The 14800-nt window shown below is 39.4% G+C and overlaps 1 protein-coding gene across 1 annotated transcript in view; it reads right to left on the minus strand.

The window, feature by feature from the left end:
* LOC131241024 (SCY1-like protein 2 B) overlaps positions 1-7555 on the minus strand; it is a 30481-nt gene extending 22926 nt beyond the window's left edge. Inside the window, exons 1-4 of the mRNA XM_058239640.1 lie at positions 6859-7555; positions 4423-4527; positions 3398-3508; positions 1069-1251 (exon numbers count right to left, since the gene is read on the minus strand). Coding sequence (XP_058095623.1) covers positions 1069-1251; positions 3398-3508; positions 4423-4527; positions 6859-7347 — 888 coding nt within the window. The 5' untranslated portion in view covers positions 7348-7555. The remainder of the gene's footprint in view (positions 1-1068; positions 1252-3397; positions 3509-4422; positions 4528-6858) is intronic.
* Between the last annotated feature and the right edge of the window lie 7245 nt (positions 7556-14800).

Consider the following 14800-nt stretch of genomic DNA (forward strand, 5'->3'; position numbering starts at 1 on the left):
TGATGGCAACCATTACACATTACGGGGTTATAACAGCTGTTATGGAAGAAAAAAATGACCCATAACAGCCCGTTATGCCCCTCGTAGCAGTCCATTACAGGGTAATACAGGTTTTTCAGGTTCTTTTTTTTTTTTTTTTTTTTTTTTTTGAGAGAGAGAGAGAGACCATAACAGCTGTTACAGCCCATATCGTAAAGGTAACAGTGGTGGCTGTTACGGTTATCGTTACGGAATACCTTGCTCCTAGGCCTACTTGGACCACCATCATTCTCACATACTTGGTCAGTTTTTTTATCGCCTCCAAAGGCATGGTGTCCTTCTTAGCCTTCAAGTGTTTCAAATCCCTAGATGACCTTGATGTGATACTAGTTCTTACAGCCCATTTGCTTCCCTGCATGTAGAATTCATCGGTTCCACGTGTGGGCAGTAAATTGGGACCTCTTTTAAGATGCCTCTTCTGGCCGTGTGGCACTCAACACACAATCCCTATTGAGGACAAGTCAACCTGCCACCCAAGTGTAGCCAGGCTTATTGAAAGAGAAGAACAGGAGAGAAATTTCAAAGCAAGAGAACTTGTAGAGAACTAAAGAACTCAGGAGCTTTCAACTTCTGAGATGTCTCCAAAATGAGAAGCCGTCCTTATATAGAAGTAAGAACATTCTAGTTGGGTCCTTACTCATGCCTCGGTGGTAGACTGACAAGAGTTTCAACATGAGGTCATGGGTTCGAGTACCGATTGTGGTGAAATCCCACTGTGCTGTGAGTGCGTGTGTAAACAAAAAAAAAAAAAGTCAGGAACATGTTAAAAGCCTTCTAGATAATTCTGCACAACTCTTGCTACAAAAACCCAGTGAAGAACTCTAAACCATTCCAGATATCTCTCCACTACTCTGCATACTTTCTGTACAGAAAGAGCCGAAATTGGCCAATTCCCTAGAATAGCCTTGTCCAAATGTCCATCTGTGACAAGCTGCCCAAATTGCCAATGCAATCCCTAGATACTAAAAGCAAAGGTATTAATAAATGCCATCTTTGGCAAAAGATGCACTTTCGAGTAATAGAACATACCATTTTGACATTGTTGTGACAATCCAAGAGAGGTTTGCGTGCGGTAAGATGATAAGCAAGACATCCAAAACTGAACATGTCTGAAGAACATCCAGCTGCATATGGTTTACTCCGAACCAATTCAGGGGCAGTGTAATTTAGAGAAGGTTGAAGAGGCAGCACAGAATCCTCAACATCATACTCCTGCAATATTCAAATCCAAACAGGAAAGTATTGATCAAATTAGATCCACTACTTGCAGTCATTTTCATTTAGCAATAGAAATTGACAAAATGCGGGTTTGTGCATACAAATAAAGTGATCCGGTTCCAAGCAGTAAAGTATTAGTCAAATCAGATCCATTGATTGCTTTCATTTGCATTCATGCACACCTGTCTGTGAGTGCAAAATGAAGTGACTCAGTTTTCCCTGGGAGCAGACCAATTTCCCCAGGGTGGGAGCACTGAACCACTTAATATGAGCAAGTATTCCAAATTATAATTATATATAATAGAAGGAATCAAGCGCAACCGGATGGACCACAAGTTAACATCCACCCAGCAAATAACTTCCAACCTTTCATGTGTGCCGCATCCAACATGTCCAACAGGTTGGCCCCATCATGAGGATCACCTTGTGCAAAAATCAGCGACAACCACTAATCAGGTGGATCACAAACACATGACAGGTTGCAAGTTCTTCGTAGGGTGGATGGTAACTTGTGATCCAACCAGTTGAACTTGAGACCTCTATATAGATATAGATACAAATACACACATGCGTGTACGCACGTGCACGCACGGAGAGTTTTAACTACCATAATATATCAATTTCAACATCAATGAGATATTTACAATTATGATGGCAGAGATGGTGTTAGATCTATTTTTTATTCAAATCCTATATCTATTTCCAAATATGCACCCAGTAAGTATACAAATACTTGATATCTACAAGTGCAATGTTGGAAAATAAAATGTTGAACACATTTTCATCACAGGATAAAAAAATAATAATTGAGATGCTAAGAATTCTCAGACCCGCATCCAAGAGACCACTTCCTACCTGCATTGAAAATGATCATGTTTGTAAGTAGCTACTGAGTCCTACTCTAAAGTATCGACTCTCTCTCTCACCCTTCAATGGCTACTTGCTAGGTTGTGACCATAGGGCTTAAAATCCTACTCTCTCCATGCCTTTTTTAGTCTTTTGACCTCTAAATTTGGTGTTAAAGCACAGAGATTTAAAAATTCTTCAGTTGATCATCAATTCTTACTGTAACAGTTTCGTTACATATTTTAAGTATTTTTACTGAACATCATGGAAATAATCATATTCACCACAAATTGTCCAGAATTAAAATATCTATTATTATAAGCACAAATAGTATGAATGTAATATAATAAACAACATACTATTGTGAGTAAATTAAATGCAAATTGTAATTGTTGAGGAATTGGCAAACAATGGTTAAACACATGAAAATTTTGAGGAAAGAAATAACTAAATAGGCCCCAATGGAATACAAATCAAGCATGATTTGGTGGATTAGGACCCATTCTGTATAAATATAACAAAAGGTAAAAGTAAAAAATGAAACACAAATGTGATGGTTTAACCCCTTTACTAATTTCCCCCAAAATGGTCCACTCTGCTTGAGTTAGTTGAACCACTCAAACCTTGTGTATTGATCTCCAATATAGGCCAAGATCTAGTCAAAAAACAGGTTTCTACTTCTAGGCTTTGTCTATGCTTGGAATGAAGAATAGGCAAAAAGGAGAAAATATGGACAAAAATTGAAAAAGGACATTTTATACATATTGGCAAAACAGGGACATATCAGTACGTGTACACCGCATCTAGGCTGATATGGCCACCAATTTTTGAGGTAGCTCGCCCCCATGTCGAGTGTGCCACAAACCGTTACGGATACAATACACCCATATTGGCCAATACAACATGGATATTTGGAACCTTGGACACAATGCTTTTCATATGCCAATGAGATGAAGGAAAATATAAATTTGCCAAGAAAAATGGTTCACATGGACAAAACCATACAAAAGAATCTGAATACAGTTATCATCAAATCAATGAGGCTAACTCGTTTATGAATGGGAAGGAAAACATGGAGTTGCCAAATAAATGGGGCCCAAAATAGATGAAACCATACGAAATGAATCTGAGTCCAGTTATCATCAAATCAAAGGGGCCAACTTATTGTTTTGCTGGTCACTTAATTGATCCAAAAATTTACTGCGTAGAAAGCGAATGCTTAAAAATCAAATTCACTCACCAAATAATGAAAAGGCGCGTAGAAAGCAAATGCTTAAAAATAAAATTCACTCACCGAATAATGAAAAGGCTGCACAGTATTCAAATCACTTGTGGCCTGACCTGCAGAAATTGCAAAACCAAACCCACCAAGCTTCCAAGCTCCGCTAGAAGTAATGTAGACTGTCTGGAACAGCAAGATCTGGTCAGTGATACAGTAGTCCTTGAAATTTTGATAAAAGAGTTTTGCTAACATCCCCACCTTTATGCGGACATTAGCAACATCCCCAAACAATTTGAATGACAAATGGGACACCCAATGATTGATCGGGACGGTTCATTCAATAGTACCAATTGGATCAAGCCATGGTGCAAAAATCACACTAATCGGATGATCCATTCCTGACCCTTTGAATGGGGCCAATTTCTTACAACCATTCATTGTTTATGAACCATAGATCACATGGTTACAATCATCAAACCAAAGTGCCACCTTGGAATCATAAGCAATACAAAATGGATCTAGTAGATGTTTCAAGATGATGACTGGAGCTATTTTGTTTCTCCACTCAATCTCGGTTGTCCGTTTTCCATTCTATCGATCGGATGCTTAGGATCATCTGATTGGCGTGATTTTTACACCGTAGCTTGCTCATGGTTGTATGAATGAATAAACAATACAGATCAATGATGGGCCACCCCATGTGCCATTTAAAAGCTTTGAGGATGTAGCTAATGTCCCCATTATGGTGGGAACACTAGCAAAACACATGATAAAAATAATCAGTACATCAACTTTAAACAAATGGAAGAACTAATCACCAACTAATTGGGTTAAAATGCATTTCAGGCTATTCTTTTCTGTCCCATATCATTGAAATGCATGCCCATCATTGGAATTCTCTTACTACTACATTTAAGAGAAATAGCATGCAATCAAATTTAACCAGAAACAACTATGAAAGAATCAAAACTAGGAGACGATTATTAAAATTTAAATTCCTTCAAACACCTATAAAAGAATATGAGCACTAACTTCAATTTATTATACATCATCAAGATAAGTCCAACATAAACATGATGTAAGATGAGAATGATTACCTCAGGTGATATTGCCCGGTGAATAAGATGCGCATTGTTATGGAGAAAATCTAAAGTTTCTGCAACCTGGAGCAAACCATGTTTGACCTCCAATAACCCCATTTCCTGAGGGGGGGAAAAAAGGTAAGAAATCTTTCAAAAGGTGATTTAGAAACATGGATCATAGTTCCTCTTCCAAAAATGTCAAACATATTCAGAAGCTAAAACAAAGATGAGTTTAACTGGTAGAAGGGCATCAATGCATAATAATTTGTGCAAGTAATTAAACAACCACAAGACCAACTCATATTCAATAAAGAAATCTATTTTACAGCATCACGGGAATTCAAAACAAAAGATTTAATCAGAAAAAGGCAGGTTCTATGTTGCAACAAAAGTGTGAGATACTGAAAGTCTAACATTCATGTTGCAATACGTGTATGCAATAAATATTAATAATTGCAAATAAATGCAAGCTCGGCTGGTAAATTTTTGCTACGTTCTTTCTTTCCATCTTCTCCCAACTATCAATTTTTCTCTTCCCATTCTCATATTGCACACTGTACCCAGCACAGGAAGTTGCATGACCCTAATTTTTTTGCCATGAACTTGACTTCCTCGTGGCCAAGTAACTCTTTCCAAAGAACCGCACAGCATATACAAGCCAATCACCCATAAAACTCTTCCAGATGCATAGATTCATAGAATAAAGACCTTCCAACCCTGATAGAATGGTCATGTTCATGATTGTAAGGCAGAGATGACCCTTTCTTCAAACCTACGGGGTTGTTATTCCTCAATCTGTGGTTAGGATTTTCATTATTTCATTATTCTCGATAGTTGTGAAATTTCCAAATTCCAAACAGCTCTCACTAACTGTTTGATCCTGCAGATTGCAGATGATATTTCCTGAGATCTCCTAGTTCTTTCTTGCATCAACATGGTTATTTTCTTTTTTGCAGTTATAATCTTTGACTCAGAATTCCACAGGTAGAACTTGCTCTGATGCCCATTTGATGCAGGTGATAGAAATTGCATTGCTGGATCAAGTAATATGCACAAGGGATCCATAAAATATCCAACAGTCCAATGTACTGTTACAGATAACAGATATTATAACAATGTCACCATAAAATAGCAGCTGCATAGAAAGAACTGCCGAAGCAAACACCAAATGCACACAAACACTTCCAATAATCATATGGAGAGTAGAATAACCAATTCATCAGTAAGTTAGTATTCTCAAAACACTCCAAGAAAGAGCTCCAAAGCTCAGTCTTCAACAACAACAACAACAAAAGAAAAGAAAAAAAAAACAATGGGAAAAAAAAATCTTAACAAAGTGATGTATGATAAACCCTGAACCCTAAGCAATCTCAACCATACATCCAATCTAATCATAATAATTCATTACAATAAAAAAATACAAAAAAAAAAAGTTTTTTTTTTAGAGAACAATAACATAAAAGTTGAACCTTATTTCTTCTAATTGTGACAAAAATACCCCTAAACAAGACAGCTTTTCACAATTGTTTTCACGGCAGCAAATCATATCCATAATTTCCTCATGCAGTGCTCACTTCTTCATGGAAATCGTACGGTCATCCAGTAGGCTTTACAACACTACCAAACTAATAATGTTCTGGTACTGTTTACCGCCAAAATAGTCAAAATATTGAGTGATGAATATGATTATCTTGTGTTTGATTTTTCTTAAATTCATTCTCCCTGGCTTCCCATTGGATCCACAGTGGACCAATTGTCGACAATCACATGTTTGACTCTCTCAAGACCTTAGTTGATTCCATTCTCAAAAGTCAAGGCGATTACATGAGTCATTACTCATTAGTCGATTCATCTTCATTTACAATTTATCACACCAATTTGGTCCAATTCTCCAAGGCTGTGTTTGGATACTCAAGTGAATTGAATTGCAATACTTTCAGTTCAATAAAGTGGAAATTGAAATTAGAATAGTTTCTGGTCCAACTGGAAACACATGGACTTGCAATCAGGAGTTTAAGTAATCCAGTTATCAATTATAAATTGGTGCCACCTCCAATGTGGTCATTTCTTCTACGGCAGATAGAGTTATCACAATTCAGTTCAATTGAGCATCCAAACGCACCCCAAGCAATTATCATTCGCAAGGTTAAAGGAGAAACAAAATCACAATAAGATAGCTAGGTTTCTCTACAATATCTAAAGCGATCTGCACAGTGACAAATGCAATTCAAAGAAAAGCTCGATTCAGAGTTGAAACAATCTGAATTGTCATTTGGGAGCTGCTCCCTCAATGCGATTTGTGAATGGAGTGATGCTGGCCGCGCTCAGGTCATTTCTACTCTATCTAATTGTGTTACTGCAATTCAACACAGTTGAGCATCCAAATACGCCCTAAACTGATCTACACCGCCGGATCTACAAATCAAAGAAAGAAATCTGGAGATCACGTACCATCCCTTTGAGCTCCTTGGGCAACTTGGCGATGTTATCGACGGAACCCAGAGTATTGGCGACAGACGCAAAGAGCGGTTCGGTTACCATCGCCATCGCATTCTTGTTCTCATCAAGGGCCTGCACGACGTGTACGACACCAGGGTGTCTAAGGCGGACGAGCTTTGAAGCATCGGCGCGGATGATGTCGAAGAAGGCGTCCTCGGTGGCCTTGGAGAGGCCAGCGCGGGAGCGGGCCTCGGAGAGGACGCGCTTGTCGAGGATCCAGACGCAGACGAGGGGGTACTGAGAAGTGGTGGTCCCGCGGGGCTTGGCGGAGTAGAGCTTCCATGCGAGTGCGGGACCACCGGATCCGATCTGGTCCAGCAGTTCGTAGTCCTGCAGGGGTTTGGGGCCGGTGACTTCTTGTACGGTCGTTTGGACCGTCTTCTCGATCACAGCGGCCGTCTTGGCCAGCGCCTGGGTTAGGGTTTTCATATTCAAGGCCATTGGAAGATAGATATATACAGCGAGAGAGAAGGGGTTTTCTCTTGGGTTTTCTCTTCTTTTGAGGGAGAGATCGGAGATGAGCTTTTTCTGCGTCGTCTCTCCACCTGTCTTCTCTTCTCCTCTCTCTCTTTCTCTCGAAAGTATTCTTTGGCTCCGTTGCACGGAGAAACGTGAATTCTTTTCGCGTCTGTCGCGACGCAACGCCCAACGTATGTCGCCGCCTACTGGGACTCACATGATGAAATGGTGAACCGTCCATATTGTTTTCACTACGTAAATAAGCTCAACTCATACAGTCACGCTTCGTTTATGATCCTAACCTTCGATTTTTACGGTCAAAATCGAACTATCTAAATTTTGCCTACTCAGTTCTAAATCCACCCACGCATATAGACATGTTTGAATTCATCACTTTTATATGTTTCATAGATAAAATGCACAGTTCTGATCATTGGATAACTCATCATGTTGTCCACAATGGACGACGACATACGCTGGGTTTCCAAATCGCGACTGAGAGAAAACGAACTTGAGACATGCTATGCCTAGTGACGAATTAGTTAGAAGCAGACCATTGAGGCGAGAATGTGGACAACATACTCGGTTTTTCAGATTTTAATACTCTGGTCCTGCAGACTGTGGTGGCTAACATGCAATCACCGGTAATTTGTACATATAAAACTCAAAATAAACCGTTTAAATGGTGGAAAACTCTTTGGATATATCATCGTATCGATAGAACCATTTGCTTGTCGAGCTTTGACTATATTTCATCTCAACCGTCGAGAATTTCTACCAATCAGACCGAGTTATGAGATTGGACCGGTGTACGAGCCACGTATTTCTTAATGCCGGCGTTTCAACCGTCACACTCTTATATGATCCAGACCGTTTGTTGGATCGATCTCAGCACAGAGGAAGCATGACCCGATGATATCTCAGACTCGTCCTCAGCACCAAATTTCAAGTGGATGGCCGCTGCACTTCTCTTGTGAACCGTATGTTTTCCGTGACACTTAAATTTTGGGATCGCCATAGCTGGGTGATTTTTGGTGAAGTGTTTATCCATGGTGAACCCATCAGATCAACGGTCTGGATCACTGAATTATAGAAATAAATTAGAAAAACTGAAAGCCAGAGTATAGGATTCAAATCCTTTGCTCGAGACTTATAACTCGTCATTAATTAAGAAATTAATAGCCTGTTGCCTGATGAAATACAAGCCCCTGCCCCCACGGCCACGGGAGCGGATTAGGTGTTGCCTGTGTAACACCTTAGTCGGTGTTGCCCTTACCGTGTGGGGCCCACATTGATGCATTTTTTGTATATCTATGCCGCCCATCTGTTTTCTCAGCTCATTTGGGACGTTATCCCAAACTTAAGAAAATTCAAATCTCCGGTGGACCACACCACTAGGAAAAATAAAAAATAAAATTTGTGGCGTATGATAGTTAAAATCCTTTTATAGGACACATAAGTTTTTTTTTTACCGAGATGATCTTTGTATTTTACCTTCATCAAGGTTGTTTTTGAATTTATCAATGGGTTGGATGCAAAATAAACATTAAGGATTTGCTAAAAGTAGACCCACGAAAGTTTTTTATGGTGGGCATTCAATCACCAATGTTTCATGTGGTGTGGTCCACCTGAGCTTTAGATATGTTCATGTGTGGATGTTGGATCCCGGTGCAAAATTGACTTGTGCATCCATGTGTGCTTTTTTTTAAGGGCTTTGTGATATAATAAAAATAGTTTTATGTTTAACCAAAATCACCATTAGCCATTTACTTCATCTCTACAGTCAGCTAAATTCTACACAAGCCCTAGGAGAGATGATTCAAAAATTCTCAACCTTAAGATAATTTTTTAGTCTGTAATTAAAAATTCAAGGTAAAGAACCATGGTTACAAACATTAGAAGTGTTAGGCACTCTCTTTACTCATATAGTCAAATGTTCTCTACTTCATAAGATTTCCCTATTCTTAAGGGTTAAGAATCGACTCTCATGCAAAGATGATACAAATGTGTGTAAAATGTCATGTTGAATACAAGCTTATGGCAAGCTTATATTTAGGATGGATAAATCCACCCTAACTCCTACACTTGACAAAATAAATAATCAATCAACACAATTTTCTAATGGCCATGATCTGGTCAGTAAGCCACAAAGCATAGGTTTATACTAACCGAGTGCAACATGCAATATTATGCAAAAATAATGAATTTGACAAGCAAGGGGATTGAGAAGTAAGTGTTACACAATACTAATGTTGACAGTTAGATGAAACAGATTGAAGATTGATTAGTCGGATGGACAATCATGTTGCAAGAATTAGATCTAATGTCTTGGATTGAGATATTAATGGCTTGGGTAGATGTAAGTTGGGCTAGGCTAAACTTGGCCTAGGCTAGACACTTTTCCATGGGCCTTTCATCTCCTTAGTGGAGGAATGGACTAGCTGGGCTAAGGCTTAAGGGGTGAGTGAGGCGGATTGGATTTTTTTATGATGGTTGAAATGTGAAGGGAATAAAGGTATCTATAGTATCTCAACCTGAGTTTAATGTAATTCATGTAAAGCTTGAGGCTACAAAGGGATTAGATGGCTAAGATTTGAGATTGCCACGTGGCAAAACCTGATAGGTTACATTGGATTGCATGAGGTGTAATTTTAGATTTTAGGAAAGGACACCTATTTGGGTGATTTAAGCAATAAATGCACAAGGATGAGCCTCTCTGCCAAAACAGGAGACATGCCACTTGGCAAGCTACATTGCCGGTTCTCTTGCTTTGGTGGGTGAGATCTCCTGTACATAAAGTTGTACATGAGTTAAGCTGAGTTGATCTTAGCACAGCTTGGCTTGGCTTGGCCAGTAGCTAACCCAGCTTGAACTCGGCTCAATTTGGTCCTCGAGCTTGGCCAGCCAGCTCAACGCAGTTTGATTAGGAGCTGGGGCCAATTCAAGCCAAGTTTAAGCCGATATGATAGTTTTTTGAACACATGGAGTATATGTTCAACCTCTCACATAATGCAAAACAGCAACCGCAGTTTACAACTCATTTTAAGGCATGAATACAAAAGAAGGCATATTCAAGTCTAAGGTGGAAAACACCAAAAACAGTGGCAATTGAACATTTATCATTAAAAACTTCCTTAAGTCCATTGTAATATTTATTTGACATCCAACATGTTAATTAGGTCTTAGGGATGAAGGGAAAACACATATCAGGTTTACCCAAAACATTTGTAGCCTCAAAAGGGTTTTAATGGTGGACATTCAGTTACCACTAAATCTTATGGTGTAGTCTACCTGAGTTTTAGCTTTGCCTCATTTTGTTGGATTATGCCCTAAAATGTTTTGGAAAATGAATGGATGATGTGGATAAAACATACGCATCATGATCAGGCATAAAGCTTTTCTAATAGCACACAACACCAACTTAATGTCGTGTGTGCTATATACTATGCGATCTTAGTGCCCCAATCTCGGAGATGGTATGGTTTAGTTCCGAGAGAAGAAGACGACAGGCTTATTGAATAGGACGCGTTCACTGATTATCCAAAAGACTAGCTGGGTCAAAGCTCTGTACATCCTATCATGATGCATGTGTTCTATCCACACGGTCCATCCATTTTTTTCAGCTCATTTTATAGAATAAGCCCCCAAAAAAGGCAAATCCAAATTTTAGGTGGACCACACTTACACGAAACAATGGGGATTGGATGCCTGCCATTGAAAACTTTTGGGGACATAATTTTTGGACCAAGCTAATGTTTGTTCTTTCCTTGCATCCATGCCTATGTGACCTTATCAATAGGTTGGATGGAAAATAAACATTAAAGCAGGTCATAAGAATTATTTAACTATATTCATTCGATCAACACCATTTTCCTATAGTCTAGTCCTTGTGAAATTTGAAATTCCGCGCCCTAAAATGATCTTGAAATATGAATGGGTGGTGTGAATGAAACACATACATCATGATATGTCTACAAGCCTTTGACACCGGCTAGCTACCTGGCTGGTGCTGGGTCAATGCCAAACCATGTACAAATACAACTGCTCATTTATCGCGCTCCGTAGCTGGAACCGCACATGTGGGACGCAGCATCAGTTACCGCGCTCCGAAGCTAAGTGGGCCCACCGTGATATTGTGAGACATACACCCCATTCATCAATTTCACTAGATTATGTTTGTACATTGTCTCAAAAGAATGCGGATCCTCTGCCTCCCAGAGGCAGGAACTCCCTGCCTCCAGCGTTTTCATTGGTCAACGTCATTGTAAGTGCTACGTCATTAATTTTTTAAATATATTAAAAAATACATTTAATAAGAACGGTAACGGAGACTTTAAACCGAAGCGGTTTGCGCACCGAGTACCTCAGTACGGCAAACGGAATGAGTAAAGTCTGTGGAGCCCACCGTTATTACAAAGTGACGAGGTTTACTAGACAAAGTGACGAGGTTTACTAGACAAAGTGACGAGGTTGTAGTACAAAGTGACGAGGTTGTAGTACAAAGTGACGAGGTTTACTAGACAAAGTGACGAAGTTGTAGTACAAAGTGACGAGGTTTACTAGACAAAGTGACGAGGTGATAGTACAAAGTGACGAAGTTTACTAGACAAAGTGACGAGGTTGTAGTACAAAGTGACGGGATTCAGTAGACAAAGTGACTGGTTTGTAGTACAAAGTGATGGGGTATAATAGACAAAGTGACGAGGTTGCATTACAAAGTAACGGGGTTCAGTAGACAAAGTGATGAGGTTGCAGTACAAAGTGACGGGGTTCACTAGATAAAGTAACGAGATTGCAGCACACAGTGACGGGGTACAATAGACAAAGTGACGAGGTTGTAGCATAAAGTGACAGGGTACATTAGGCAAAGTGACGATGTTGCAGTACAAAGTGATGGCGTTCAGTAGACAAAGTGACGGGGTTGCAGTACAAAGTGATGAAGTTCACAAAGTGACGGGGTTGCAGTACAAAGTGATGAAGTTCAGTAGATAAAGCGAAGGGGTTGTAGTACAAAGTAACGAAGTTCACTAGACAAAGTGACGAGGTTGCAGTGCAAAGTGATGGGGTTCAGTAGACAAAGTGACGGGGTTACAGTACAAAGTGACGGGGTTTAGTAGACAAAGTGACGAAGTTTGGATTGGATTCAGTCGTAATAAATAGTGAGCGTACTTCTCTACTGTTTTCTATGGTGGGGTCTACTCGAGTTTTGGATCCGATTCATTCTTTGGCTCATGCCCTAAAATGATCTCTCCAAATGGATGAACGGTGTGAATACAAAACATACATTATAGTGGGACCCATATAAATGGGTGACATCACTTCCCCAACATGATATATGTGTTTCATTCATTCCGTTAATCTATTTTTACTTATAATTTTAGGGGTTGATCCCAAAAATGAGAGGGAAATAAATCTCATATGGACCACACCATAAGAAAACAATGGTGATTGGATATCCATCATTAAAGTCCTCCTAAGGCCCACCGTACTGTTTATTTGACATCCAATCTATTGGTTTGGTTATAAAGACTCAGGTGAAGGGAAAAAAATCAAAGATCAGCTTGATCCAAAACTTTTATGGTCCCCAAAATTTTTTTAATGGTCAACGTTCATTCAACACTGTTTCATGTAATGTGGTCCACTTGAGATTGGGTTATACCTCACTTTTGGTCTCAGACCATAAATGATCTAAAAAAATAGATGGACGGCATGGATGAAACACATACATCATGGTGGGTCCACATAACACCAAGTGGTAGGGGAGTAGCCAATACGTTTCCAATGGAAACCGTGGACACGAATTCACTGGGGAAAGCCTTTTGCATGAAGTTCTAGCGCTGGGATGTATGGTGGGGTCCATCGTGATGTTTATAAGAATTTCAATCCATTCGTTCATTTTTAGAGCTCATTTTAAGACATGTGACCAAAAATTAGGATGATCCAAAACTCAACTGGGCCCTACAAGATGAAACAGTGGAGAAAGAAATTCCTACCGTTAAAACTTTCCTGGGCCTCTTGATGTTTATATGCCATCTAAACTATTTATAAAGTCATTTTTACTGAGATGAAGTGAAAACACCAAAATATTAGACTGATGCAAAACTTTTGTGGCCATATAAATATTTCAACGGTGGACACTAAATCCCCACTGTTTCCTCTCGTGTGGCCCATTTGAGTTTTGTATATTCATTAGTTTTGGTATGATGTTCTAAAATGATATCTAAAAATGGATGAATGGGTTGAATATATCACAAATGTCGCAGTGGTCCTATCCGGAATCCTTACGCAGGATCTCACTGCAAAAGGCTTTGGCAGGAAATATGTGTCTAACATGAAATCAGATTGCATACCGAGTCTTATTGTACTGAGTAAACTCTATTGGGCCCACTGTGAATTCATGTGGTTTATCCACGCCGTCCATCCATATTTTCAGATCATTTTAGGAGTTGAGCCCAAAACTAAAGCATTTCAAAAGCTCGAGTAGACCATACAAAAGGAAGTTGTGGAAGTATTGATTTTCACCATTGAAGTGTTTCTAAGCGTCCAATGATTTTTATTTTTCATCCAAATTGTTCATACGATCACAAAGACATGGATGAATGGAAAAAACAAATATCATCTTGATATAAAACTTCCATGGGCCCCAAAAACTTTTCAGCTGTAGAATTCAATTCACACTATTTCAGGTGGTGTGGTGCACTTATCTTTGGATATGATTAATTTTTGTTGTAAAACCCTAAAATTAGATGATAAAAGAAATGAATTGAGTTGATACAATGCACGAATGACAATGACGGTGGGCTTCATAGGCTTTACTCATTTAGCTTACCGTACTGAGTTTCTTAGCACGCAAACCGCTTCCGTTTAACGTCTCCGTTATAGTTTCTATTAAATGTACCTTTTCTAATATATTTGAAAAAATTGATGAGGTGGCACTTACAGTTACGTTGACCAATGAAAACGCTGGGGGCAGGGAATTCCTGCCTCCTGGAGGCAGAGGATCCGCACTCGTCTCAAAAATAGGCAGATCGAATGCTCAAAGGAAGCTCATGTTGAGAAAAAGTAGGTAGGGAATCTCTACTTATGAACCTCCTTAGGTCGATCGTGATGTTTATACATCATTCAAACCGTTCAGAATATCATTTTACTGAAATGAACTGAAGAAACAAAAATATTAGCGATCATGTTTCAGCTGTGGACGTTCAATCCTCACGATGGAGGAGTTGACTCGTCACAAACATCAAGGTGGCCCCACCTAGCTTATAAGAGCAGGAATTTCATGGGCCGGTGTGTCTTGGGGCGTGTTTGGTCCATGGAATTGAAAGATATTGATTTGTATTAGATGGGATTAGCATCAAATTCAACGGTGTTGTAGACAACCAATTTTTGCTATCATAAGACACCAGATTAAGCAAAATCATGTTTGGCGGACCAT

This window comes from Magnolia sinica, chromosome 3 (assembly GCF_029962835.1).
Source record: "Magnolia sinica isolate HGM2019 chromosome 3, MsV1, whole genome shotgun sequence".
Taxonomy (NCBI): Eukaryota; Viridiplantae; Streptophyta; class Magnoliopsida; order Magnoliales; family Magnoliaceae; genus Magnolia; species Magnolia sinica.